The sequence below is a fragment of the Choloepus didactylus genome, assembly GCF_015220235.1.
Source record: "Choloepus didactylus isolate mChoDid1 chromosome 23 unlocalized genomic scaffold, mChoDid1.pri SUPER_23_unloc8, whole genome shotgun sequence".
Classification (NCBI taxonomy): Eukaryota; Metazoa; Chordata; class Mammalia; order Pilosa; family Megalonychidae; genus Choloepus; species Choloepus didactylus.
Genome location: NW_023637602.1, coordinates 99309 through 127011, shown reverse-complemented (window position 1 = coordinate 127011; position 27703 = coordinate 99309). Strand labels below are relative to the sequence as shown.

Below are 27703 nucleotides of genomic sequence, written 5' to 3'. Positions count from 1 at the left end.
CAGGCCAGTTCTGCACCTGACTTCCCCCAGGGCCTTCATCTTCACCCTGCACTTCACACCATAGTGCCTCAACCTGGGAACACAGGAGGCCTCGGCCAGCCCTGAACACAGGCATCAGGGAGGGCAGGAGAAGACTGTGCAATGACTTCCAATGCACAGCCTCCATGTGTTGAGGGACAGTCCATGTGCTTGAACATCCAGAAGACTCTAACAAAATAAAATGCTGCAGACAACAGAGGGGCCTTCCTCCAAAAGACAAAGGGCAGCCATCCTCACAGGCTTTGATTCTCTGAAACATTTGTCACCTGGAGTAGTTTCAATATCATGAATTGTGTCCTTTGCTTTTTGTTTTCTGAGATCTCAGAAACACTGACTGACAATTGGGAAACTGGAGGAGAGTGCTCATAAGCCAGAAGCTACTTCCAGGCATAATAGGTGGACATGAAAGTTACTATAATAGAAAAGAGCTATGGTCCAAAGCCTGAGCAGCTGGGGTTTTTGTCCCACTTCCCCATTGGCCTGTGTCACTGTGAGCAGCACCGCTGTGCCAGATGGCACAGTAATAGTCAGCCTCATCCTCAGCCTGGAGCCCAGAGATGAGCAGAAGGCCAGCATTGGCTGAGGAGTCTTTGGATCCAGAGAAGCGGCTGGGGACCCCGGAGCCCTGGTGCTTGTTTGAGTCTGAGTAGTAGTACAGGAGATACCGGGGAGGGCTCCCTGGCTTCTGCTGGTACCAGTGTATGTGGTAGCCACCAACATTGATACCACTGCTGAGGGTGCAGGGGAGTCTCACAGAGGATCCCAGGGATGCAGAGAGGGAGGGTGGCTGGGTCACCACAGGCTGGGAGAGGGAACTTGCAAACACAGACACTCATTAATGACCAGGCATGGACCAGGGTGTAGCTCCTACAGGTCTGAATGAGAGGGGTTGATGCAGGCTGGGGGCTTCCCTGGGTGTCTGCAGCCTGTCCCTACCTGTGCAGTGGGAGAGGAGCAGGAGGAGGAGAGGGGTCCAGGCCATGGTGGACACAGCCCTGTGTGGCCCAGAGTGGAGCTGGGCTGTCCCAGCCTCCTTTTCTCTCCCACCCTTTGCCAGGGGAGGGGCTCTTCATGCAAATTTGCTTCCACCCACTGCCTGCCCAGCCCGTCCCTGAGCCCTGATGCTGGAGCTCAGCTCACACTGTAGACTGAGGAGGATGAAGGTTGGGTTTGCCCCTTGGGAGAGCCCTGGGAGGAAGCAGCTGGTGAGATGACATAAAGCTCCTTGCTCAGGGACTCTGCCAGGCAGAGAGGACACAGCTGCTGAGTCCCCATCAGTGAGCACAGGGCCCTGCCCCTCTTTGAGTGAATGGTCCTTACTGTGCCCCAGTGTAGGACCCCAGGGCAGTCCCACAGCGCCCCCTTCTGGTCACAGGACAGGACCTCACCATTGCTGAAAGGCCTGGGATCTTGGCTGTGTATTTCCTGCTCACCAGGCCAATCACTGTTTATGTGAAACACCGAAGGACTGAATCCTACTTTTTGTGATCCGTACCACTATGCTTGATTACTAAACAGTTTTCCATTTCCAGAAAGGCTATTGGAGTTGCAATCATGTGCAAAAACTACATCTCAGCGGTTAACACCAATAGAGAATATTCTGGAAGAAGCTAATGTATGTTAGCCACCATGTTAGGTATCAGATGAGGGTCAACTGTGCTGGTTTGAAGGCTTTGTTCAGGGAAGCTGCATGGGAGGGGTGTTTTCCAGGAAGAAAAACTTTCTCAATGGCTAGTTCAACAAATAGCTATTCAACAATCACTCAAAGATAGTCAAAGCTTTTAGAATTTTGATAGGAATTTAATTCATGTTAGTGATCTGGGAGAAACTAACAGCTCCACTACACTAAACATTTACCAGCAAGTAGTGTAACAGTGTTCTCTATTTTATGAATCAGCCTTTATCTCCTTAAGTAAGAGTTGTATTTTGTGAACCATTATTTTGTACCTTTCAAGTCAGGATTCTGTCCTGGGTGTCACAAAATTTGTTCTTATTGTATGCAGATTTTTTTCTGTCTGGACTTTCCTGTGGTTGTTTTAAGTTGAATACGAATCTAAGTATATCTTTTAATGTCATACTGTTTTTGTGGAGATGTTTGATACCTGGGCAGGTAAGGGCAGACATCATCAGGCCTCACCACACCCACTGTCTTCTCTGACTTGAATTCTCCAAATGGTTCCTACAGGCCCAGACTCATAAGACCTTTCCATAGATATCCTAGGAGGTTCTCTGGCCTCCAGGCATTTCTCTTTATGGTGTTTAGGGAGAACTTTCATTTAGCCTGGATCCCAAAGAGCTAAATGTCAGGGCTTAGTCCATTCTTAGTAGCAAGTCACACAGTCACCAACATCCCCTCATTCTACTCTGGGTGACACCTGATGCTCATCCCAAATGTGATGAGGTGAGGGCTGGTCCCTGTCCTGGCAGAGGGATAAGACATGAAACAAATGCTCACCATGAAAGGGGATGGCACTGAGAGAGGAGATCGTGGTCCAGGAAGCATCTTCTATGGGGGAACCATAGAAAGGGAAAGTGAATTTCTGGCTTGTAGAGGGTCAGGGACTTCCCAGAGGAGAAGGGACAGGCAGGCCTGGAACTGGGCTCAGCAGATGCTGCTCCCAGAGGAGTAAAAAATAACAATATAAAATGCTTGGGGAAGAGTGGAGGAGTGGAGGGGAGGGGAAGGGGGTTGGCACCATGGCCTGACAGATGGTCTGTGGCACGGCCTTGGTCACACCATGAGGGCAGGTGTTAATGGATTTGGGCAGATATTAATGTTCTTGGCAAAGGGAAGTGGAATTCTCTGCCTGTGATCCACAAACACTTCATGGAGGTGAGGACAGAGAACAAGCCTAGGACAGGACAGCAACAAACAGGGACAGCAGAGATCTGAGGAAAAGAACAGATCTGAGGGACATGAGAGTTTGAGTCTCCAGCTCCCAGCTGCAGGGCCAACTGGCTGTGCCTTGCAATTGACAGCAGAGAGCAAATTGAGAATCTGGACATTTTAGAATAATACTTTGCATGTAGTAGTATCTTCATCCCTTTTCTATATTCAGAAACAAGGGGAGGAATAAATTTGTTGTGAATAACCTCTGTTTCAAAACCATCCTCAGTTAATTGAACAAAAAGTTATCAAGGTAATTGAGCTATTAAACATTTCCACATGCACTTATTTAAGGTGTAATTACTTTTATCACAAAAGGAAACAGTAGTTCTCTTTTTAACATGATCTTATATTTCAAAAATAACATGCTGCCTGAGTTTGATAAAGGGTGGCTCTGTGTAATTTAGAATTTGAAAAGGTATAAACTTTTGTATCCTATAGGCTTTATTAGTTGCTAAAACCTTCATCTCAGAATTGAGGTATAACCTTGTTACAGACCCTGGACTCCAACTAGATTCTCTCAGCTCATAGATGACAGAATCCACCATGTCCAGCACCCACATGTACAGTTTTTGTTATGTTTGCCCCCAACTCCATCATTGCAACTGAATTTTAATTATTTGTTTTTCATATCCCAGAATTCCATGGTCCAGGCCAGGACCTGGTGCTGGGGACCCTGCTGTGGTCTTTGGGGGTGGCAGGTGTCATCCCTGGGGGCTGCCTTGGCATCTCTGAGTCAGGAAGGTGGTCCCACCTAAGTCATCATGATTCCACTGAATGTCAGGGCCACATGGAATTAGCAGCAAATATCTCTCAGATTCCATATATAATGTGATTGTGTTGTTGTGAGGACCCTTTCTTAAGTCTTTATGTGTATTTAGTGACAATCTGAGAGATAATTTCTGAATGGGGAATTTTTTACAGAAATAAGAGTAAATGTTTAACATCAACAATACAAGGGTCATGGGACATCCTCTGTGGGGTCCAGGGTATTTGTCCCACTTTCCCATATGCCTGTGTCACTGTGAGCAGCATTGCTGTGCCAGGACAGATAGTAATATTCAGCCTTGTCCTTGGGCTGCAGCCCAGAGATGAGCAAAAGGCCTGCATGGGGAGAGACATCTTTCAATCCAGAAAAGTGGCTGGGGACTTTGGGGCCCTTGTGCTTACTTGAGTCTCTGGGGTAGTACAGGAGATAACAGGGACAGCTCCCTGTCTTCTGCTGGTACCAGCATATTGTGTAGTCACCCACATTGAAGCCACTGCTGAGGGTGCAGGGGAGTCTCACAGAGGATCCTGGGGATGCAGAGAGGGAGGGCAGCTGGGTCAGCACAGGCTTGGAGAGGGAACCTGCAAACATAGACACTCATGAGTGACCAGACATGGACCAGGGTGAAGCTCCTACAGGTCTGAATGAGAGGGGCTGACACAGTCTGGGGGGCTTCCCTGGATGTCATCAGCCTGTCTCTACCTGTGCAGTGAGAGAGGAGCAGGAGGAGGCGAGGGGTCCAGGCCATGGTGGACACAGCCCCTGAGGCCCCCAATGGACCTGAACCACTCTTTTTCTCTCCCTATTGGCCTCAACAAAAGAGGGGATGTTCATGCAGATTAGGACTCACCTCCTATCTGCTCCCATTTTCCCTGAGCTGAGTCTTGTGTTTAGAGGAGGCTGATGGGCAGGGCTACACTGTGTGCCCCTTGGGGGAGCCCTGGGTTGAAGCAACTGTTGGGACGCCACATGGGCCTCTGAGGCAGGAAGAGAAACTCAGGTTCTGTGTGATCCCAGGAACCCTACTGGTTTGTATATAATATGTCCCCCAGAAAAAGCCATGCTCTTTGATGCAATCTTGTGGGCAGACATATTAGTGGGGATTAAGTTGGAATGTTTGGATTAGGTTGTTTTGGAAATGTACCCCACCCAACTGTGGGTGATAACTCTGATTGGATAGTTTCCATGGAGGTGTGGCCCCATCCATTCAGGGTGGGTCTTGATTGATTTAGTGCAGTACTTTAAAAAGAACCACACAGGCCCAGATGCTTCCTACAGCCAAGAGGGATACTTTAAAGAATGCACAGTAACTGAGAAAGAAGTTTCAGCTTACAGAGACATTTTGGAGATGGCCTTTGAAAGCAGACTTCTGTTCCAGAGAAGCTAAGAGAGGACAAATGCCCAAGAGCAAATAAGAGTGACATTTTTTTTAGGAGCTGAAGCCTAGAAAGGAACATCCTGGGAGAAAGCCATTTTGAAACCAGAACTCTGGGGCAGACACAAGTCATGTGCCTTCCCAGCTAACAGAGGTTTTCTGGATGCCACTGGCCATCCTCCAGTGAAGGTACCTGATTGTTGATGCTTTACCTTGGACGCTTTGTGGCCTTAAGACTGTGACTGTGTAACCAAATAAGCCCCCTTTTATAAAAACCAGTCCATTTCTGGTGTTTTGCATCCCAGAAGCATTAGCAAAGTAGAACAGACCCCTTTTCCTAAACCCTGTCTAAGAATTTAGGGAGCCTGATGAAGAGGCCTCAGAGCTTTTTCTTCTGAGGCTCCACTGAGGGGTCTCTGCCCACAAGCTCAGTCTTATCTCCTGGCCAGACTTCCATGGGAACTGACTTACTCCAGGCAAATATCTTCTTGCTCCTTGATGTCCACCAGCTCTTCCTTGGGCCAGATGAAAGCAAAGGAAAATAAAGGAGTGAACTAATTCAGATGGATTAGGGTGATGGCACCATACACAGGAGCTCATGGAGTCACAGGGTGTATCACAGGTGCAGAAAACTGCATCAGTGAGGACACCATTGGCTCAACTCCCCTGGAGCCAGCCAGGTGGTTGACCAGCTGTCAGGCCCAGCACCCTCACTCTCAGGTCAGCCCACAGTGTCCTCTGCTGGTCACAAGGCAAACATCCTCTGGCCTCTGGGATGCCAACAAACCCAAGAGCAGAGTGTCCTTCCTTTCACCAACACCTTTCTTGATGCCACTACTCAAGACTGTAGAGCAAGAAGGAGCATCTATAAGTCCTGCATTGGAACAGTGATGCTCTCACCTAGGGATATTTATCTTGATTGAAAACTATTCTTACACTGGCCATTGTCATTATGAAAATGTCAGTCTCTGTCAACTGTGTCCCTAAAGCTCCAACTTTCTCTGTTTTGGCCAGATGCTGACCATGGTGAGTGAGAGGATAACTAAAGCATGCCATAGTATCATACACCTGGGTAAATATCTCTATGTGCTTGTTGGGATGAGGGGTGGACAGGGTTCCAGGTAAAGAAGACTGCAACCAAGTGCGATGGATCAGTTTGGGCCTGCAGGACATGATGAACAATCTCTGTGGCAGAGAGGGAGAAAGAAATTTCAGGTCAGAGGTTGGGGCAGGTACCAAGGCCAGAAAAAGATATGGGTGGGTTGCTGGTGATGTTGGTGAATGTCACTTGTGGTCAGAGAGTTGTGCCATCTGAGTGTGTGAATCCAGCTCCTCCAATTGGATTGTTAAGGAAAAATCTGAAACATGAGTATTCCCTAAGTTAAAACTTGCATTTTCCATCACATATTTTTGAAAGGGGAATGTGAAGGTTAGATTTAGATGTGAAGGTTCACTTGGTCAGGTGATGGTACCCACATGTCTGATCAAGCAAGCACTGGCCTAACCATTACCTCAAGGACATTTGTGCTTTTTAGTAAACCAGAAGCCTGGTTTATTACATAATCAGTCAACTGATTGCACCTGTGGCTGATTACATCAATGAAGGGCATGTCTTCCACAATGAGATAATTCAATCAGCTGAATCTAATCCAGTCATTTGAAGACTTAAGGAAGAGAGAGAGAGAGGACCTTCACTTCTTTGGCCAGCGAAGCATTTCCTAAGTAGTTCATCGAACACCTTCATCAGAGTTGCCAGTTTGCTGACTGAGGAGTTCATTGAACATTTTCATTGCAGTTGCCAGATTGCTGTCTGCCCTATGGGATTTGGACCCATTCATCCTCACAGTTGCATGAGACACTTCTATAAAATCTTATATTTACAGATATCTCTTGTTGATTCTATTTCCCTAGAGAACCCTACCTAATACAGGAAGTGTACATGAAACTTCCTGGCCTCACTGTTAATGCATGGGTGTGCACCCCTCTTTCTATAGCCCCAAATGCATGCAGGAAGATGTTGCCTGTGGACATTTGTTAATCTTGCAGGTCCAGGCACTTAACTCATACTATTGATAGCTGAATAGTTAGGAAAAATACTCAATTATAATCTTTTAGCTGGAAAATGCTTCGTATAGGCTTCAGTGGCAAGAAACATATTTATTTTGATCATTTCACTCAACAGCAAAGATATTTTAATCCTAAGAGCCCTTGTTGAAATAGCCTGCTGTTGATCTAATCTCAAATTTTAGTCTCTGCCATTCTTCTATCACAGTAATAAAATCCTCCCTTGTTCTGCTTGCAGGAATGAAATAACACTGAAACAGGATGTGTGCCAAACATGAACAAAGCAGGTGCTTTTTATTTTCAGTTTTCTCAGGACCCTTGCCAGTTCTTTGTCTCCCTGGACAATCAAAGCCCAAGCACCCTTTTCTCACTTCAAACTGATATTGGAAAATTTTTTCTTCAGTTCCTTACATGTGCACCTGTAATAAAACACAACTTCACACCAAAACAAGGGGACTAGCTTCTCATTTTACATGGGATCAGGTGGGCCTAACTATATTCTGATGGTAACACTATTACATTTAACAGGCCTGGGAGTTCAGTGTATTCCATGTGCAACCAAGCACTTGACTTTCCCGAGTCCAGGTCAAAGGTACACCCTGAGTTCCCTCCACCTGGGGAGGCTGGGGGAGCTGCTGGTTGTGTCTCTTGTCTCTGAGGGCCTGGGTCCCTGGGTGAGCCTTAAGGCTGCTGCTCCACTCTGAGCAGTGACAGTCAGCCATGTCCTCAGGCTGGAGCCCAGAGAGGCTCAGAGAGTTGAGTTGCTCCTCCTGGAGCCAGCAAATGGATCCAGAAGCCCTGGGAGTTGGTTGGGGTTTCTGTCAGTCAAGGGCTTAGGGACATGGCTCTGGTCCCAGTCAAGACAAAATGCCCCTTTAGTGCAGACATTGTTGTAGTTTCCATAACAGGTGACTGTGGCATGTATCTCAGTTCCTTCAAGAAGAAGGGTGGTTTGACCCACCCCACCAGGGCTGCAGGTCCTAGAGGGGCACAGCAAGGGCTGTGGGTCCAGACAGAGGGGCCACAGGGTACAGTTGAGTGTTGGTCTCCCACCCCTCACCCCCCAGATGAGGTTGCCCTCTGCTTTAGAGAGTTGGTAGGAGGAGAAGACAGGCTGAGTCATGGCAGAGGTTCAGACCCTCCTTCAAGGAGCTCTGAGAGAGGCTTAGCTGCCTCGGTATCTTTGCATCTCCCAAAATAACCACAGGAAAGAATTGACACAATTCCTTCAGCCCTTGTTCTCTGTCTATCCCTGGACTTTTCCAGCCCTGGGTCCTCCCAGGTCAGCTGGAGAAAGAGGAGGAGAAAATGCACTGACCCAGGCCCAATGGGAGAGGAAGCCTAGCCTTTGGTGGCCCTTGGGTCCTGCAGGTCAGAGCTGTGGGTCCAACCCAGCTCAGTGTCCATGAAGTTTTCTCAGCCCCCTTGGAGGTCTGAGCAGTTTCCCTGACAATGGGGCTGTCTCAGGATTGGGCACATTGTCCCATGGTGGCCTTGAGGCTCCAGACCCAACTGGAGACTCTGACATGGCTGAGCCGTCCCCTTTGGGGAGTCCCAGATCACCCTGAACAACCCTCCTGGTGCTGCAGCTCATTATGACACAGTGGGATTTGGGAGCTCCAGATTCCAGATAGGGGAATGATTGTTCCAGAAGAGGTGATTGCATCACAGGTGACGACAAGGGATCTCACCTCTCAGCTGCAAAAGCTCACCAGTCCAAGGCTTTAAAATGAGACTGAATATTGCAACTCCAAAAGGACAATCATTGGTTTCTTTTTTCCCTTTCAACTCTCCTGGTGCAAAGAATTGAACCATTTCAATTGCTCATGTTTTCTGAACAGGTCTCAGTGGTGTCTTCCAATCCCTTCCTTCTTCTATTATTGTATCTTATTTTTTCAGGTCACAAAGGGAGGAGGCACATTTATGTAGCAGAGGGGGCTTGTGTCTCAATTCTCCTTCATCCTGGGCCCTGTGTGAGCTCTGGAGCTGCCCTCCCATTCCTGGAAGCAACCATCAGCCTCATCCTCAGTCTGCAGCCCAGGAAGGAGCAAATGTGCTGTATTTATCAATACCTCTTTTGATCCAGAGAAGCAACTAGAAAACCCTGATCCCAACTGCTTGTTTGAGCCTGAGTAATAGAACAGGAAAACTGGGAAGAGCTCGCTGACTTCTGATGATCCCAGAATATACTTTTTCCTGCAATATTGATGCCACTTCTCAGAGTAAAGGTGAGTCTGGTGGGAGCTCCCAGGGATGCAGAGAGGGAGGGTGGCTGAGTCAGCACAGGCTGGGAGAGGGAACCTGTAGACAAACACTCCTGAGTGATGGACAGAGACCAGGTGGAACTACTGAAATCTGAGCCAGCCCCTGAGGCTTGTCCCACTCTGAGCAGTGGGAGAGGAACAGGAGGAGAAGAGGGGTCCAGGCCATGGTGGACACAGCCCTTGAGGCCCCAGGTCTACAGGTAGACTCCCCAGGGCCTTTTTAAACCTCCATACTGAATCCCTTGTCATTACCTGTGATGCAGTCACCTCTTCTGGAACAATCATTCCCCTATCTGGAATCTGGAGCTCCCAAATCCCACTGTGTCATAATGAGCTGCAGCACCAGGAGGGTTGTTCAGGGTGATCTGGGACTCCCCAAAGGGGACAGCTCAGCCATCTCAGGGTCTCCAGTTGGGTCTGGAGCCTCAAGACCACCATGGGACAATGTACCCAATCCTGAGACAGCCCCATTGTCAGGGAAACTGCTCAGACCTCCAAGGGGGCTGAGGGACTAGGTCAGTATGGAGGTTTAAAAAGGCCCTGGAGAGTCTACTGAGGGACTAGTCATGCTGACATGTTCCTTCCCACATGTGTCCCCATCTCCTTCCTGAGCTGGGGCCTGTGGACAGAGGCATCTAAGGGGCAAGGATGCTCTGAGGTTGCTCCTTGGGGGGAGCCTTGTGGAAGTAGCCACTGTGGGGAACATCCCCAAGGCTGAAAGGCAGGAGACTCTTTCAGAGACCACAGCTGTTGATTGCCCATCAGGGAGCTCAGGCCCAACCAGATTTGGAGTTAGTGGGACACTCAAGCATCTGAGTTCCCACCACAGGGAGACCGTGGCATAGGCCCCACAGTGCCGCCTGCTGGTCACATGGAAAATTTCAGTCTCCACAGTCTTGGGCCTTTCTGCCATTCCATATTTTCACTGTAATTCCACACATTTTGACTGACATCTGTGAGCGAAGCACAGAGCCCAGACCCAATATTGCTAAGTTAGCTTACATTCTGTTTTTATGACAGACTTATGAGAGAAAATCCAAAAGAAAATAAATAATACAGGGAACATGGAAAGTGCTGGGAGAGAAGACTGTGGTCTTAAAAATGCTAAAATTTGGGGTACTTAGAGAAGTTTCCTCAGAAAGGGTGTCCTTCAACTGGCCCTGTTTGGGTGTGGAGATCTCCATGGGAGAGAAAGAGAGAGAGGCCTCAGGGAAATGAAAGGATTTTAGGAGTTTCAAGCTCATGAAAGTTCAAGGGAGGTTCCATGGATGGCAAAACTTTTGAGATGATGTGTTTGAGAGATAATTGAGGGAGGGAGAGAACCAGGTGTCCATGGGACACAGTGAGTGCTCCAAGAAGAAAGGAGGAGGGGAGTCAAGAGGGAGAAGTGAACTTACATTTGAACACTCCTTCCTGAGACCATTGCATGTGTAGGTCTATTTCTGTGCTGTTAATTGTTTCTGTTTCTGTAACTGCTTAACGCTTTAATTTTGCTTTAAATTTTCTTTCATTATCCAGTGGTGTATGTCCCGCTCATTTTTCATGAATTTGCAAAAATCTTGCTGGATATTCCTGGGCCTAACAATTTTCACATGGGTATTTGAAAAGGTGTAAACTTTCCCCAATAAATCTGTATTTATTAAAATATATTGATCATATTAATAAATTAAACTAGCATAACTTTCATCTTTTCCATATTAACTCAGCATATCCAGGTCTTGTTTTATCCCCTTTGGTGGAATTTTATTTTATCATAGAATATCCTGGTGCAGTTTCTGGCAGGTGGTTGCCTCAATGCTGCCTGTGAGTTGAGTTTGTGGGGAGAAGGGGATGCAATCAAGACTCCATCCAAGAACTCATTCCCAGTTCAGGGTCCTGTGCTATTGCAACAGAAGACACAAGCTGGGCCTTGTGCTTGTCTCCAGAGTTGCCCGAATGATGAACATGCTCAGAAGAGACTCTTGAACACACCTGAATCTCACTTTTTCACTGCCTGGAGGCCTGGGTGAGCCCCAGGTGAGCCTGGCTCTGACAGAATTAACCAGATGATTGTAGCTTATGGGGCAGCCCTGGGTGGGTTGGCCTCATTCAGACTGTTTCATTGGGTCTGAGAGGAACCTGTTTCTACCATAGATTTTCTGCCTGTGTGGAGATGAGGGTGTGATTTCATGTCAGTCTGTTTCTTAAAGTCAGTGACACACGGGAGAGCCTCAGATCCTTGGCATTTCATATCCAGTCATCCCAGTAAAGTCAAGGGCTAGCTTTACCAGTGTCCATAGAAGTCACCAACCTTAGAGAGACTAGGCCACGGGCAGTGATAGGATGACTGCACCAGACTGAGGGATCTGGGGGAAGCTTCTGTCTCCCTTCCCCATGGGTCTGAAGCTCTGTATAAGTCTTAGAGCCCCTTCTGTGTATAGTAGTAATAGTCAGACTTGTCCTCAGGCTATAGCCCAGAAATGTGCAGAACACCTTAGTAAATTGAGGCATTTAGCTCCAGGGAAGCCCTGGTGATTCTCTGAGTCTGTCTTGAATCCCAGGAGACACCAGGGAGGGCCCCTGGCTTCTGCTGGAACCAGCATATTCAGAAGTCCCCCACACTAAAGCCACTGATCATGGTGCAGGTGAGTCTCACAGATGTTTCCAGGGATGCAGAGGGGGGCAACTGAGTCAGGACAGGCTGGGAGAGGGAAATGGCAACACAGACAATTATTGTTTATGAAGCAAAGGTCAGGGGTAAGCTGCTGGGAAACTGAGCCAGATGAGCTGATGCAGCCTGGGGTGAGGCCCTGAGTCCCCAAGATCTTTTCCCACCTGTGCAATGAAAGATGAGCAGGACAAGGAGATGGATCCAGGCCATGGCAGACACAGACCCTGAGGCCCTGAGCTGAGGATCCCCTGCCCTGACCTCTCCTGCTGGTGGTTGCTGGGAGGAGGCGCTGTTTAAGCTAATTTATTTCTCACTGGGAGATCCCAAGTTTTCCCCAAGTAGGGTCCAGAGAGGATGCACCTGAAGGAACCTCTGCAAAGCAGTTAGCAGGAGAATCTTCCAAGCCCAGAGGGACAGAGCTGAGTCCCCATCAGCAAACAAGGACAGCAATATCCAAGCCCTGGAGCCTTTAGGGAATTGCACAGTGGAGAGCAGCCAGTGTGCATTTTCTGGGAAAGATCCACAGCTCCCCTGGCTGTGCACTGTTCAAACTGCAGACTCTATGCTGAAAGAGTGTGGGGAGCTGCAGTCTTAGTGCCTTTTCACTTACAGTCTCTAAACACCATGGTCCATGCCTCAACTGTGCCCCAAGAGAACAGACATTAATAAAGAGACTTCTCATTGAGGGGCTCCTGTAAAAGAGGAAGGAGTGGATATGGGCACATGGCCATGGTACAATGCACATGAGCTTCAAGGGAGGGGAGAATGCAGAGGACTCTGGGCCCCAAGCCCTGAGCTGTTCTTTCACCAGAGGCCCCAGGAGGAGGAGACTGGAGGTCTGGGACTGCAAGAACAGTGGGCTCCTGGTGCTGGTCAAAGATGCTCATAGTATCTAGAAGAGATGTAGGGTCCCTAGTGGAGGCAGCAGAGGGGCTGACCAAGGCTGGACGGGGCCCTGGGTCCCTGGGGCCTATTCCCACCTGGACAGTGAGAACAGCAGGAGGAGGGGAGGGGTCCAGGCCCTGGTGACACAGCCCCTGAGACCACAGAGTGGCCTGACAGAGGAGGGGCTGCTCATGCTCATGTGCTCCCACCCACCACCTCCCCCCTGTAGGATCTAAGGTACAGACTCAACAGGGACAGTCCCTGAGCAGCCCCTGCTGGGCTGTGCATCCACACTATTCTCTGAGACAAAAAAAAATTGCTGGGGCTGTCCTTCTAATCATATCATTTCCATATTTGTGCAGTAACTGGTTCTCACGTGCATTGAATCTTTGTCCTTATCATCTGGAAGGAAGAAAGAAGGGGACAAATGATAACGGTGGATGAGAAAATTACCATCTATATTATATAAAGAGTTGCAAAGTCTGGATTTCAAATGCTTGTGGCAATCAATGAGGGCACTGTAAGGGGACAAATTTAACTTGTGTTTGGTTGAGTGAGAAGGAGAAATCCAGGGGAATGTCAGCAGGAGGGCATCTTGTTGAGACAGATTTTACAGATCCCACAGGCATGGAATAAATTGTGCATTTAGGAAGCTGCATTATTCTGGGCACTGCTGCAGGGAGTGAAGGGGGTGGGGACAGCCCAGCCCAAGCCTGGTCTTCTGGGACTGTGTTGATAGTGACCTGTTTTGTCCACTAAGGAGCTGGCAGTTTGTCCTTTGTGGCTATGGAGCATCTTGAGATTTTTAAGCAAGAAATGATATTGGGCTTCTATGTTGGTCAGTTGCTGTGAAAATGGAATTGTGAGTGGCTGGAGCAGAGGCCTCAGACTAGGGGTGTGTGTGGTTCTGATGGAACCAGTGGGCAGGGAGAGCAGAGGAGGGGACAGGCCCAGGGGCACGAGGCAGGTCACATCTCAGAAGTTGGTGGCCAATAGGATGTGGTTGTGCTTAGAAAGAGGAACAGGTGTGCACCCTTAGATCATAGTTTCTGAGAAGTCAGAGAGGCCAGTGATGCAGACAAGACACAGGGAACAAGGCATGCATTTGGGGAGCTGGGGGCATTGAGGCAGTTTGAGGATAAATGTGGGATCAGCTGGAGGAAAGGACCTTCCAAGTTGGGTAAAGCAGGAAAAGAAAAGGCATTTCTCTAACTCTCAGGTTCTTAGGGGACAATTTTTTGGGGTGCATTTGTGAAGGGAGTGATTCTCACAGTGGCAGGGACTCCATACAATCCTGACTGGGGACCTTCTGCCCCTGGTCATTTCCCTGAGGCTATTCAAGAAGCACAGAGGAAAAGGGGAGCCTTTTGTTCCCCTGGAGCACAGCAACAATGGTGAATTGTTTTAAATAAATAGGAGCTAAGGTTTGAAATTTAAATAGCAAATGATTTAAAAATGTGCCCTTAGCTAAGTATCATTTCAACAACTGGCTTAGCTGGAGCCATTGATTCCTGCATCTTCACTCAACAAGCTCATCAGTGAAGGAGGAATCTGCATAATGAGAACATGGGCCACTGGGAGCTCTTTCTTTTTTGAATTAAACACATATGCAGACTCTAGGATCATTGTGCTGGAAACTTTTTACAAGGAGAAGATTCTTCCTCTAAATTTAATATAACCACAAAATGAAAATTACTTCTATTTATACACCTCACATTCTATGCTCTGGTATATATTCCTTTGAAATTAAGAGGGTGTTTAACAAAGGTTTCATACAGAGCAGGAGAGTATGGGGGGATCCAAAGTGGTAGAAAATTTAGAAAAAGTAAATCTTTCCACTTTTAATTTACAAGGAATTCATACATCTTTATTTGAATTGAATCAAAAGAATTCTGTTACCTGAAAGGAGAATTTACTAAAATGAAGGGGTATAAAAAAATCTGCAAATGCCCATCTGCAGGGTTACCAGAGATATTTACAGGTTTGACCCAGTGACAGCATTTATTTTAAATTGATGCATTCATGGGGTGTGGGGTGCAGCATCCTCTGTCTAGTCCCTGTTGCTGGTTCCTGGAGCCTGGCCCTGATGCCTGGTGGGTCAGTTGTGCTCATAGTAGAGGAAGGACATAGGGTTTATCTTTCAGGTGCCTTTCTGATATGGAGGCACAAAGCAGATCCCAAGGGCCTTGATCAACTTCTGGTCAATCTATGTCTGGTAAGGGATATAAATATACATAATTTTATTTAAGACAGGTTGTGGGTTGTCATCTAGATGGATTTTACCTTCAGTTCCAGGTCCATTTTGGATGAAAATTTGTTGAAAATTTTGCCTGTTCTTTGTTATTTTTAGTTATTGGTATGGGTATAAGTTTTTATTGTTTGTTTTTTATAAGATTTTAGAGTCCTCATGGGCAATATATGTAAAAATAGGAGTTGTAGTGACACCACTTTAAACCAGAAACCCAGGGTTTATGTGTTAATGTGATTATGGATAAATTTATTAGCCCCTACAATACAACATCATAAGGTTGGAAACTATGGGGCTGAGGGTCTCTGTCCCATGTCCCCATCTGTCCCTGTCCCTGTGATCAGCACTTCCATGCACCTGGCAGTAATAGCCTCATCCTCCAGCTGGAGCCCAGAGAACAAACATGCTGCATTGCTCAAAGCATCCTTGGACCCAGAGACTTCCCCAGGGTCCCCGGGTCCCTGCTGCTGGACTGAGTGTGAGCAGCACAGGAAGGACAAGGGGGCACTCCCTGGCCTCTGCTGGCCCCAGTCCATGTTCCCCTGTGAGCTCTGAGGCCACTGCTCAGGGTGCAGGTGAGTCTGGCTGTTGTCCCTGAGTTCCTGGGGATGCAGAGAGGGCAACTGAGTCAGCACAGGCTGGGGAGGGAACCTGCACAGACAAGGCAAAGGGATGGGCAAGGTGCAGAGTGTGGCTGTCTTGGTTCTGAACCAGAGGAGCAGAGGCAGGCTGGGGGGCAGTCCTGTGTCTCTGAGGCCTGTCCCTACCTGTGCATGGGGAGAGGAGCATGAGGAGAGGGGTCCAGCCCATGGAGGACATGGCACTGTGTGGCCCACAGTAGAGCTGGGCTGCCCCAGGCCTCTACAATCCCCTCCCCACTGGTCCCAGGAAAGGGGACCCTCTTAGGAAAGTTGGGGACCACCTCCCCTCTGACTTGGCCTCCCTGATAGACTTAGATTCAAACCCTGAGGTAGGGTCTGTGGACAGGAAGAAAGCCTGATGCTCTGGCTCATCCATGGGTGGGGCCCACAAGGTAGCAGCTGCTCAGAAAGGACCCGGCCACTGAGTCTCACAGGGATCCCTGCCCCAGAGCCTCCAGTCAGCTGAGAGTTACCCAGCTGTGGGCACCTGTCCCACAGAACCCCCCAGAACCCCCTCCTGGTCTCAGGTCTAACTCTCTTTCCTTCTAGACCTGGGAGACCTGAGTCTTTCCTTCTTCAGACCTTCACAAGTCCTTGTCTCATTCTTTTTCACATGGGTCAGAGGAATCCCTACAGGGATACTGGAGCTGTCACCTGATGTGGCCTTAGCTGGCAGAAGCCTTGCTCTGAAGGACACATGTGAAATCATGACCCAGGAGGCTCTCTGAGCTGATGGGGAATGTCACAGGAGCAGAGAGCAGAGTGGGTCCCTCCACATGGAGGCCACAGGGGAGGTGGCACTTGCAGTGGCCCCTGAAGTGTGAATTGGAATTTGCTGAGGGGAAAGACACATCCACAGAAGAGAAAAAGAGAACAGTCCAAATGCTCATGCCTTCCAGAGCAAGGCACAGGCAGGAGATAAGGATGCAGTATGGGTGTGTGGGGGCAGATTGTGGGAGGCCAAAAAAAAGCACATGAATAGATGCTCCACATCATTAGCTATCAGGGAAATGCAAACCACAACCACAACAAGACATTTCTCACCCACTACAATGACTACTATTAAAAACACAAAAAATTAAAAGTGTTAGGGTGTGGAAACATAATAATACTAGTTCATTATTGGTAGGAATATGAAATAGTGTAGCTGCCATAAAAAACAGTTTGGTAATTCCTAAGAAAGTTAAGAACAGAATTATCTCGTGACCCGGCAATCCCACTTCTAGGTATATATCCAGAAGAATTGAAAGCAGAGTCTCAAACTGATATTTTCACACAGTTGTTCATAGCAGCATTATTCACAATTGCCAAAAGATGAACACAACCCAAATGTTCATCAACCAATGAATGAATAAACAAAATGAGGTCCATATACACAGTGGAATATTATTCAGCCATAAAAAGGTATGAAGTTCTGATACATACAACAACATGGATGAACCCTGAAGACAGCATGTTGAATGAAATAAGCCAGACGCAAAAGGAAAATGAACATATGATAAAACAATTATAATTAGAATAAGCAAATCCATACCATCAGAAACTAGATGTAAGTTTTGAGGGGCCCAGGTCGTGGTAGGGAATGAGGAGTTAATGCTTAAATTGTAAAGAGTTTCTATTTGTGGTGATGGAAAATTGGTAGTGGATGGTGGTGATGATAGCACAAGATTGTAAATGTAATCAGTAGGTGTACTTATGTTAGAGTAAAAATTAAACAAAACAAAACAAAACAGAAGACTACACAACATAAACAAGGAACCCTAATGTAAACCAAGGGCTATAGTTTCTAGTACAATTATAACAATATTACTTTATCTATTGTAACAAATGTGCCACAGTAATGCAAGGTGTTAATATAGGGGGGTAGACAATATTTGGGAGCCCAGAATATTTGCAAGAGTTTTTGGTAAACTTAACTTTTCCAAAAGAAAAATGAAAATGAATGAAGATTTTAGCTGATCTGCCTTGGGCCCATTTTATGTCTTATAGGAGATTTTCTTTGAAATCCACATCAATTTCTCACTTGTTATGCAGGTGGGATTTCTCTCTTTTGGCATATAACTCGATGCTAGAAATGAACACAGCCTCCATCATCATTCCAACTCAAGGACCCCTCAAGGATGAACTGAAGTCTCTTATCCCAGGTTCAAGCACCCATGAGAGGAGATACTTGTGTCATGTTCCACATCATCTACCAAATATATGTGGTTCCACATTAGCTGATAATGTGTTCAATTTCTAAGAGAGCAAATATATGTTTAAAATTCATCAACTATTTAAAATCTGTCATATTCTGATCTTAACACTTAGAGTTTTGAAATCATCCTTTTGAAATACATAAACATCTACCAGAACTAATTAAGTGATGCCCCAAATAAGGGGATCTGAGAAGGACATTCAGGGAACAATAAATGTATCTGTCAGGATGGCAATATGCATGTTACCAAATGCATATTTTCCTTCATAGAGTTCATTTTGGGGTAATTATATCTGGTATATGAGGAGGGACAGTTATTTCTAGTACATGAATATACATATATATAGGCCTATATAGGCATATGAATATATGAGTGTTCTATGAAATATTAATTTTGTATGCATGATAAAAATAATACATGATAATGATAATACACGTTAATGCTCTTTGAATATTTCTTACTGGAATGTCAGAATCCCATATTGTCACTGTCACTTTACATATATTGCAGCTTCCCCTCCCTCATGATTAGAGTCATACAGGGAGCAAGGAAGCAGAATCTTGGGAGAAGAACATTGGAGTGAGGGACCCATCCTGGAAATGTGCTGCCTGGGGCAGACTGCAAGACGCAAGAGGCAATGAACTACTGGACAAGTGCAAGCAGCCCTGTGCCCTCCCTTCCCCCGTTCTGCTGCGTATCATTTTTACCCATTCTTCTCTCTCCTCCTTTTGAGGGCTGAGCCATTATGGAGGAAGAGGTTTTGTGCTTCCCCCATGGGGTTAAATCACTGTGGAAATGTAACTGCTCAAAGGCAGCCCACAGTGATAATCAGCCTCATCTTCAGGCTGAGACTCCATGATGGTGAGGGCAGCTTTGTACCCAGAGATGGAGCCAGACAAGTGATCAGAGTTCCCACTGAATCCCCACAGGGATCCTGGACTGGGGTCTGCTGGTCCCAGACGGGGTAGTTCCCAGACCCAGAGCTGAGGCCACAGGTGAGTGTGACTGTCCCTCCTGGAGACACTGACAGTGATGGCTCCTGGGTCACCTCAGAGGATGCACCGCTGAAACCAACAGCACAGAGAGACAAAGCTGTTGTGGGAGGCAATGGGCCACCCTAATACCTCTGCTCTCACATGAGCTCCCCAAAAATGCAGAGTCCCTTCTGATCACCTGAGTTGAAAGCCAGGAGCTGAGAAGAAGAGCTGCACAGGCCATGGTGGGAACACTCACCAGGACACACCCCTGAGGCTCCTCAGCTGCAAATCAATCACCTCAGTACCTTTTCAGACACACCCAGACCCACCTGGAGGTGAAGGTTCTTCATGCAAATCTGTTTCCTCTCATTCCTGCCATGGCTCTGTCTTTGATGAAATTTTTCCTTCAATTTGTTCCTTTTCTGTCACCTGTCCAGACCAGCCATGTCTTTGGCTATAGTTCTCTCAAAAATCTCATTGGCTTGGCATGAAGCATGCTGGGGTCAAAACCATCAGACAATAGGACTTTCCACAAACCCTTCTGGATAACTCCATTTCCAATCCTGGCTTGCACTGAAATGGCAGTTGGGTTCCATGTTTGGTTAAATCCTCATGTGGGGCTATAGCTTCTGGGGTTCCACCCCCTGGAAGCCTGGAATTTTCCAAACCATCAGTTTCTGGTTTCTTTGAACCCAAGGGTTGAGTTCTAAGTTTATCTCTCTCTGCTCACATTTTACTATAATTTGCAAGGAGAAGACATGCTATATCCACAACTTTTAGTTTCAGAATCTCATCAGCCAAGTATCCTAGCTCATTGCTCTCAAATTCTTCCTTCCATCCAACACCAGGACTCAATTTTGCCAAATTCTCTGCCACTTTAAACCAAGGATTGTCTTTCTTCCAGTTCACAACAACACATTCATCATTTCTTCTCAAGTCATCATCAAAAGTATTTTTAGAGTCCCTATTTCCACAAACAGTCTTTCCAAAGCATTTAGGCCTTTTCTATCAAGCTCCTCACAAGTCTTCCAGAACCTTCCCCTTAACCATTTAAAAAGACAGTCCAATATGTTTCATATTTACAATCTCAGCAGCACCAGCAGCCCACCTCTGGTACCAAAATTTATTCTTGTTTGCTAATGCTGCTAGAATGCAAAATACCAGAGATAGATTGGCTTTTATAAAGGGGGTTTATTTGGTTGCAAAGTTACAGTCTTAAGGCCATAAAGTGTCCATCAACAGTAGGACACCTTCACTGGAGAAAGGCCATTGGCATCTGGAAAACCTCTGTTAGTTGGGAAGGCATGTGGCTGGCATCTGGTTGCTCCCAGGTTGTGTTTCAAAATGGCATTCTCCAGAATGTCTCTGTGTCAGCTTCTCAGGGCAAAGTCTGGACTAGTACCTCCAAAACATCAGCATAAGTCTGCATTCAATGGCTGTCTTCAAAATGTCTCTGTAAGTTGCAACTCATCTCTCAGCTCCTGTGCATTCTTCAAAGTGTCCCTCTTGACTGTAGCAAGAGTCTGGGCCTGTGTGGCTCTTTTTAACGTATTCCAGTAATCCAATCAACACCCACCCAAAATGGGCAGGGTAACACCTCCGTGGAAATTATCCAGTCAAATATTTCAGTCACAGTTGATTGAGTCACATCTCCCTGGAAACAATCAAAGGATTCCAATCTAATCAACACTAAATACATCTGCCCCACAAGATTGCATCAAATAACATGGTGTTTTGGGGACCATAATACATCCAAATCAACACACGGGTCATTCTCTCTAGAATAGACCATAGATGTTAGAGCCCAAAAGAAATCTAAATAAATTTTAAAATATTGAAATCATAAAAAGTAACTCCTTTGACCACAATGGGGTGAAGCTAGAAATCAATAAGAGACAGAAAACTGGATATTTACAAATATGTGGAAATTGAACAGCACACTCTTAAACAACCAATGGGTTAAAGAAGAAATTACAGAGGAAATTAGAAGCACATAGAGACAAATTAAACAAAGATTCAACATACCAAAACTTATGTGATGCAGTGAAGGCAACGCTAGAGAGAAATTTATAGCTATGAATGCCTATATTAAAAAAAAGAAGGAAGATCTCAATATAATAATATGTTTACTTCTTGAGGAACTAAATAAACAATAATAAAATATCCCAAAGTTGGAAAAAGAAAGGACATGGTTAAGATTTAAATGGAGAGAAATCAAATAGAGAAAAGAAAACAACTGTGAGGATAAACAAAACAATAAAATTGTTCTTTGAAAAAACTCAATAAAATTGGCAATCTTTAGCTAGACTAAGAAAAAAAGAGAAAAGATGCAAATAACTAAAATCAGAAATGAAAATGATGATATCACTACTGACCTTATAGAACGAAAAAGGGATTATAAGAGAATATTATGAACAAGCTAGATAATCTAGAAGAAATGGAAAAATTCCTAGAAATACAATTACCCAAACTGACCCAAGGAGAAAGAAAACAGCAACAAACCTACAACAAGTAGAGAGACTGAATCAATAATCAAAAACATTCCACCAAAGAAAAGTCCAAGATCAGATAGTTTCACTGATAAATTCCACTAAACATTTAAGAAAGAATCAACACCAATCCTTCTCAAACTCTTCCAAAGAATTAAAGAGGAGGGAGTACATCCTAATTCATTCTATGAGGCCAACACTTCTTGCCCAGTAAAGACATCACAAGAAAAGAAAATTACAGAACAATTTCCCTTATGAATATAGATGCAAAATCCCTACCAAAGTAATAGCAAACCAAATACAATGGCATATTAAAAAGATTATACACCAGAACTAAGTGGGATTCATCCATGGAATACAAGGGTGGTTGAACATATGAAAACCATCAATGTAATACACTCCATAAATAGAAGGAAGGGAAGAAACCACACAGAATCATTTTAATAGATACAGAAAAGATATTCAACAAAATTCAGTACTCTTTCTTGATGAAAACACTCAGAAAAAATAAGCTTCATTGGCAGAGAGATTCCAAAAGGAGCCGAGAGGTCACTCTGGTGGGCACTTTCATGCACAATATAGACAACCCTTTTTAGGTTCTAATGAATTGGAATAGCTAGCAGTAAATACCTGAAACTATCAAACTACAACCCAGAACCCATGAATCTTGAAGATGATTGTATAAAATGTAGCTTATGAGGGGTGACAATGTGATTGGGAAAGCCACATGGACCACACTCCCCTTTTTCCAGTGTATAGATGGATGAGTAGAAAAATGGGGGCAAAAAAAAAGCACCCAGTGTTCTTTTTTTACTTTAATTGTTCTTTTTCACTTTAATTTTTATTCTTATTATTTTTGTGTGTGTGGTAATGAAAATGTTAAAAAATTAATTTTGGTGATGAATGCACAACTGTATAATGGTACTGTGAACAACTGAATGTATGCTTTATATGACTGCATGGTATGTGAATATATCTCAATGAATTAAAAAAAAACACCCAGAGAAATAGGGATAGAAGGGAACTTCTTCAGCATGATAAAGGCTCTTTATGAAAAACCCACCACTAACATAATACTTATTGTTAACAGACATAAAGTTTTCCCATTAAGATTGAAAACAAGACAAGGATGCCCATTTTCATCACTTATGTTCAAAATTTTACTAGAAGTTCTTGCCTGAGCAATTAGACAAGACACAGTAATAAAATGTATCCTAATTGGAAAGGAATACGTAAAATAATCTCTATTTGCAGATGATATGACCTTATATGTAGAAAGCCCAAAGGAATCCATAAGAAAACTATTACAGCTAATAAATGAATTCATTGAATTGACAGGGTGTAAGATCAACCCACAAAAAACAATTGTGTTCCTATACACAAGTTATGAACAGCCCAAAGTGGAAATTCCATTTACAATAGCATCTACATAATAAAACATATAGGAGTAAACTCAAAGATACAAAACACTGCTGAAAGAAATAAAAGAAGACCAAACAAATTGCAAAGCATCCTGTGTTCATGGATTGGAGGAGTTAAGATTGTTTATAGGTCAATTTACCCAAAACAATGCATGAGTTCAATGTAACCCCTATTAAAATTCCAGCAGCCTTTTTCTCAGATATGGATAAACTGATCAACAATTTATATGGAACTGCAAGGGGCCTTGAATAGCTAAAACAATCTTGAAAAATGAACTGGTTGGAGGACTCACTCACCAATTCAATTTGTATTACAAAGTGACAATAAATCAAAACAGTGTGGTCCTGGCACAAGGACAGACAAACAAATCAGTGCAACATAATTGAAAATCCAGCAATAGGCTCATACATCTTCGGTCAAGTGATTGTTTAGATGGGTGCTAAAAACAGGCAGTGGAGCAAGAACAGTATCTTCAACAAATGGTTTTGGGAAAAGTAGATATCCACATGCCAAAGTATGAAAGAAGTTACAGAGTAAAAAGCAGCCATGGAGCCACAATTTACAGGAATATTGAACAGTAACACCGAACTTAATAAGTATTAGACTGGCCTTTAACACAATAATAGCTTATCACTAAAATAAAACATCGTCTACAGAGTTAAAATTAGCAGAGAAAAGTATCTCTCAGACTTTTAAAATGGCACACAAACCTGCCAATAACTATGAAATGATCATCCATGTGATAAAGCCTATTAGATCAAGTAGAAAATGTCCATTAAATCTTGACTGTCTTGGAAAATAATTGCACACAGTTTTAAGTATTGTATAAAATAATGTGTATGTGAAAGAAAATGGTGTATTTTAGGTTACAGACTTAAAAGGGAGATGGAGAGCTGTGTGTACAGAAAGGCACCCCAGAAACCCTTAAACTGGCTGTTATAAATGAAAACTAAACAGTTAACAAAATCATTCAGTTTCTGAAAAAAATCAAACCTATTTCTAAGACCCTCACCTTAACCAACTTCTCCTTTTTTGCTTCCTGTCTTAAATACCCAACTTGGGACACAGTTGCACTTCTACCTGACTCTGTGTAACCTGAATTGCAAATAAATACTTAAGTTGCTTCACAGCTCTGTTTATAGTTTCTTGATTGATATGTTTAATGTTGAGTATCATATTTGCTGCTGATCAAACATGTTTGCAGCCAGAAAACATCTTAATAGAATCTAGGGCATAATCACACAATCTAATGTTAAAGCAACCGCAATACAATGCATTTGATACAGGGTGGATGAGGACATGTCTATAGACCACTGCTGGAAGGTCATATAAACTGAACCCCTCCCAACCTTTTGGGCAGGAGATTGCTCAGGAATGAGTGAGGGAGAGTGGGATGTGTACCCAGCCCTGCCTCTGCACAATCAAATCAAAATATGAAGACAGAAATAAAAGAAATAAAGGTTTCTTCACAGGTTTGCTAAGTAGAAAAGTGAGACTTTATGGTCAGCTAGAAAATGCAGTAACTGGAGCAAGGGGCAGCAGAGGGCTTGCACATCAGTAAACTTCCCACTGTGACTTCAGACTACACAAGAAGTCTGAACTCACCTGATGGCTCCAGGGCCATCAGGGTACCTGGCTGACTCACCTTTGTGGCTTCTCCCTCACCTTGGTGATGAAGGTTTGCCAGTGCTGGTTTAAGACTGCCAGCTTCTCCCTCGGGAAGCTTCCATCTGCAGGTGACAGGGTCTGCAGAATTTGGTCCCCAGCTGTGTTGAGTGCTGCTAAACAGGGCTGGTGGTGGCTCATGTCCTCTTTGAATTCCTGGAAGAGAACAACCCAGGCTCAATCCCCCTGCTGAAGCATGCCTTGTGGGTGCAAAGAATCAACAAGTTGTTGGGGTGCCAAGTTGCGTATTGGAAATGAACCCCAGGAGGATATTATGTCATGTTTATGGAAAAGGCATTTAAAAAAACATGATCACACTCCAAAGAAAGCACTCCCTGAGATCTAGTCTGAAATTCAGCCCACTCTTGTGAAAATCATTGGATGAAATACTTTAGAGAAACGACAACCTGGTAGCATAAAACCAACAGGCAGATGTTTCCACTATCCTCAGTTCCAGTCAGGTTTGGCTTGAGGAATTGATTGTCCTCTTTCAAACATGTGCTGGAAAGCATCCCTTCAGAAAACAAGTGCCCAGGACACCTTATTTCATGTCCTGACATACGTAAGTGAACCTCAATGTGCATTTTCTTGAGACATCACTTCACACACCAAAGGACTAACAGAACATTTTTATGGTTAGAATTAAATCTTATGTTTAACTCCAAAAACAAGACTAATACATCAACATACTCATGAGAAAAATAAGAGCATCCTCTTTAACTCCTCATGACCCTTCCACATAAAAAATATTTTAAAAACTTAATGAAAGGAGAAATATTTTTAACAAGGGTAAAACTGAAATCATGTTTGTGCCCTGCCATTATTTTTAAAGATCTGCTGCTATCAGCAGATCTGACTTAGTTCTCATGTTATATTTTCCCAAAGCAGAATCTGGAGGTGCCTGTGTGAGGAGCTGGCCTGCTATCACACAAGGATAATTTACTTTTTTTCCCCTTTTTTAATTCATCTTATTGAGATATATTCACATACCACACAGTCATACAAAACAAAGTATACATTCAATTGTTTACAGTACCATTACATAGTTGTGCATTCATCACGAAAATCAATCCCTGACACCTTCGTTACTACACACACAAAAATAACAAGAATAATAAAGTGAAAAAGAGCAATTAAAGTAAAAAAGAACACAGTGTGCCTTTCTTTCATTGATGATAAAATTCTTCAAATAATTTACACAGAAAATATTTGCTCCACATTCCTTATCTTGAATATGAAAGAAGTGATTTCCTAAACTAGTGAAAAATTACATTGCCCATCAAAATTTGGTTCCTCGTCTAGTGACTGATGCTTTTCTTCAGCAGAAGAGAAGCACTTCCTGTCCTTGGAGGACACAGTGCAGATAAACCTCAGCCTTGCCTCTCTGCTCACACCCTGCTTTAATGACAACACACAGCTTTAGCCTGCATAGGCCCAAAGATTCCCTGGGAATCTGATGAAAGCACCATGTACTTTCCTAAGAAAGCTGCACAAATCAACATACATTCCCACTTGCATGGTCATCCCAGCCTCAGAAAAGCCACCTTTCCAGGAGCCCCAGCCTCTGGAGATGAACCCAGCCATTGGACTTGAGACTCTATGTGATATGGTATAAGGAAAATACTTGGAAGATTTACTCTGTGTTCCTCCAGCACTGTTTGCATGGATTTGTGGTCCTCATCCAGGGGTCATGCCTCCACCTTCTGAATGCCCTCTTCAGTGAGCACCATCCAGGTGGGCAGCAGCTGCAGCTGCTTCTTCTGCAGCTCTGTGAGCATGTAGTGCAGCCTGCCTGTGGGGACACAGCAGCACTCCACTGGCTCCTGCCCTTGGCAAGGGAAATACCCATCCTGGGCACCAAGGAAGCAGGGCCAAGGAGTGCACCCAGTCCAACCACTGAAAGGGGCACTTGCCCATTAAATGTAGGGGCCAGGGAAGACTTTCATTTTCCTCCTAAATGGACTCAACCCAATGCAGTCAAGGAATGAGAATAAATGGTACCCTCTGTTCCTATCAGAATCATTGTTTCTTCATCAGGAATTCCTGTTTATTAAATAGGTGTAACTGCACTGGAATGTAGCTTGCTCCTTTGTATAGGATACATGACATCATAAAATGGACCATGGGATGGCTCCCAGGGGAGTGAATCTCCCTGGCAATGTGAGGCATGATCCCCAGGAATAAGCCTGGCTCAGGCATTCATCAAGGGACTGAAAATGCCTTCTTGACCAAAATGTAGAAAAGAAAGGTAACAAAATAAGGTTACAGTGGCTAAAAGATTTCAAATAGAGTTGAGAGGCTATCTTAGAGGTTACTTTTATGCAAGCTCCAGCTATCTCTCCCAAATGGCCATAGTAGGCTGTGCCCTAACCAACAGCAATACCTAGGTCCCTATCTGAGATTCTATCAAAGTTTCACTCACTCAGTTTATCTCTCAGAAACTTAAATCCACCAGAGTGTTCCTATGTCAGACAAGTCCTAAAAGCCAGAGGCAACAGCCTCTTTAAGAACAACAACCAGATGCAGCCCCCTTCCCCATAATGTTGACACCCCTTTTAAACGTGAACAAATTAAGGTGGTCACTGCCTTGACACCCAGGAAGATCAAGAAAGTGATGAAACAAGAGGAAGGGGTGGCAACAGACAAGATAGGACTTAACAAATGATTACAAATATTGAATCTTTATATAAATATTTTTTAGAAGCTAGGGTATTAGAATAGCTAGAAGGAAATAAATGAAATGGTGGAAACATAACCTATAATATTCTTTGAAATTTGATCTTTAACCATTTGTTAAACTCTACTTGGAAAGTTATCAACTTTCTGTATATATCTTATATTTCACAGTAAGGAAAAAAATGAAATTGTAGAACTGTAACCCATAACATTCTTTGAAATTTGCTCTCTACTCATTAAAATGTACTTTGAAAGTTACCACCATTATGTATATATCTTAAGTTTCACAATTAAAAAATGTAGTTTAAAAAATAATGCACCATGGGGGAAAAGCATGCTTCAAAAAATGTAAAATGGCACTGTAGACCAATACCACATAGTCCTTTTTTACACACTGAGTATGGTGAGCCAATTTTGATGCTGCAAATAGAAAACCATTTCCATGAAATGTCTT

At 44.5% G+C, this 27703-nt stretch overlaps 1 protein-coding gene and 1 gene segment (V, D, J or C); both read right to left on the bottom strand.

Annotated features, from left to right (window-relative positions):
- Positions 1 to 27703, bottom strand: part of LOC119525123 (olfactomedin-4-like) — a 160595-nt gene that overhangs the window by 74137 nt on the left and 58755 nt on the right. The gene's annotated exons all lie outside the window — the stretch shown is intronic.
- LOC119525111 lies at positions 69 to 26351 on the bottom strand. The segment is given in 5 exon segments: positions 69 to 73; positions 529 to 855; positions 976 to 1034; positions 24554 to 24729; positions 26274 to 26351. Coding segments are annotated over 5 exon segments (645 nt in total).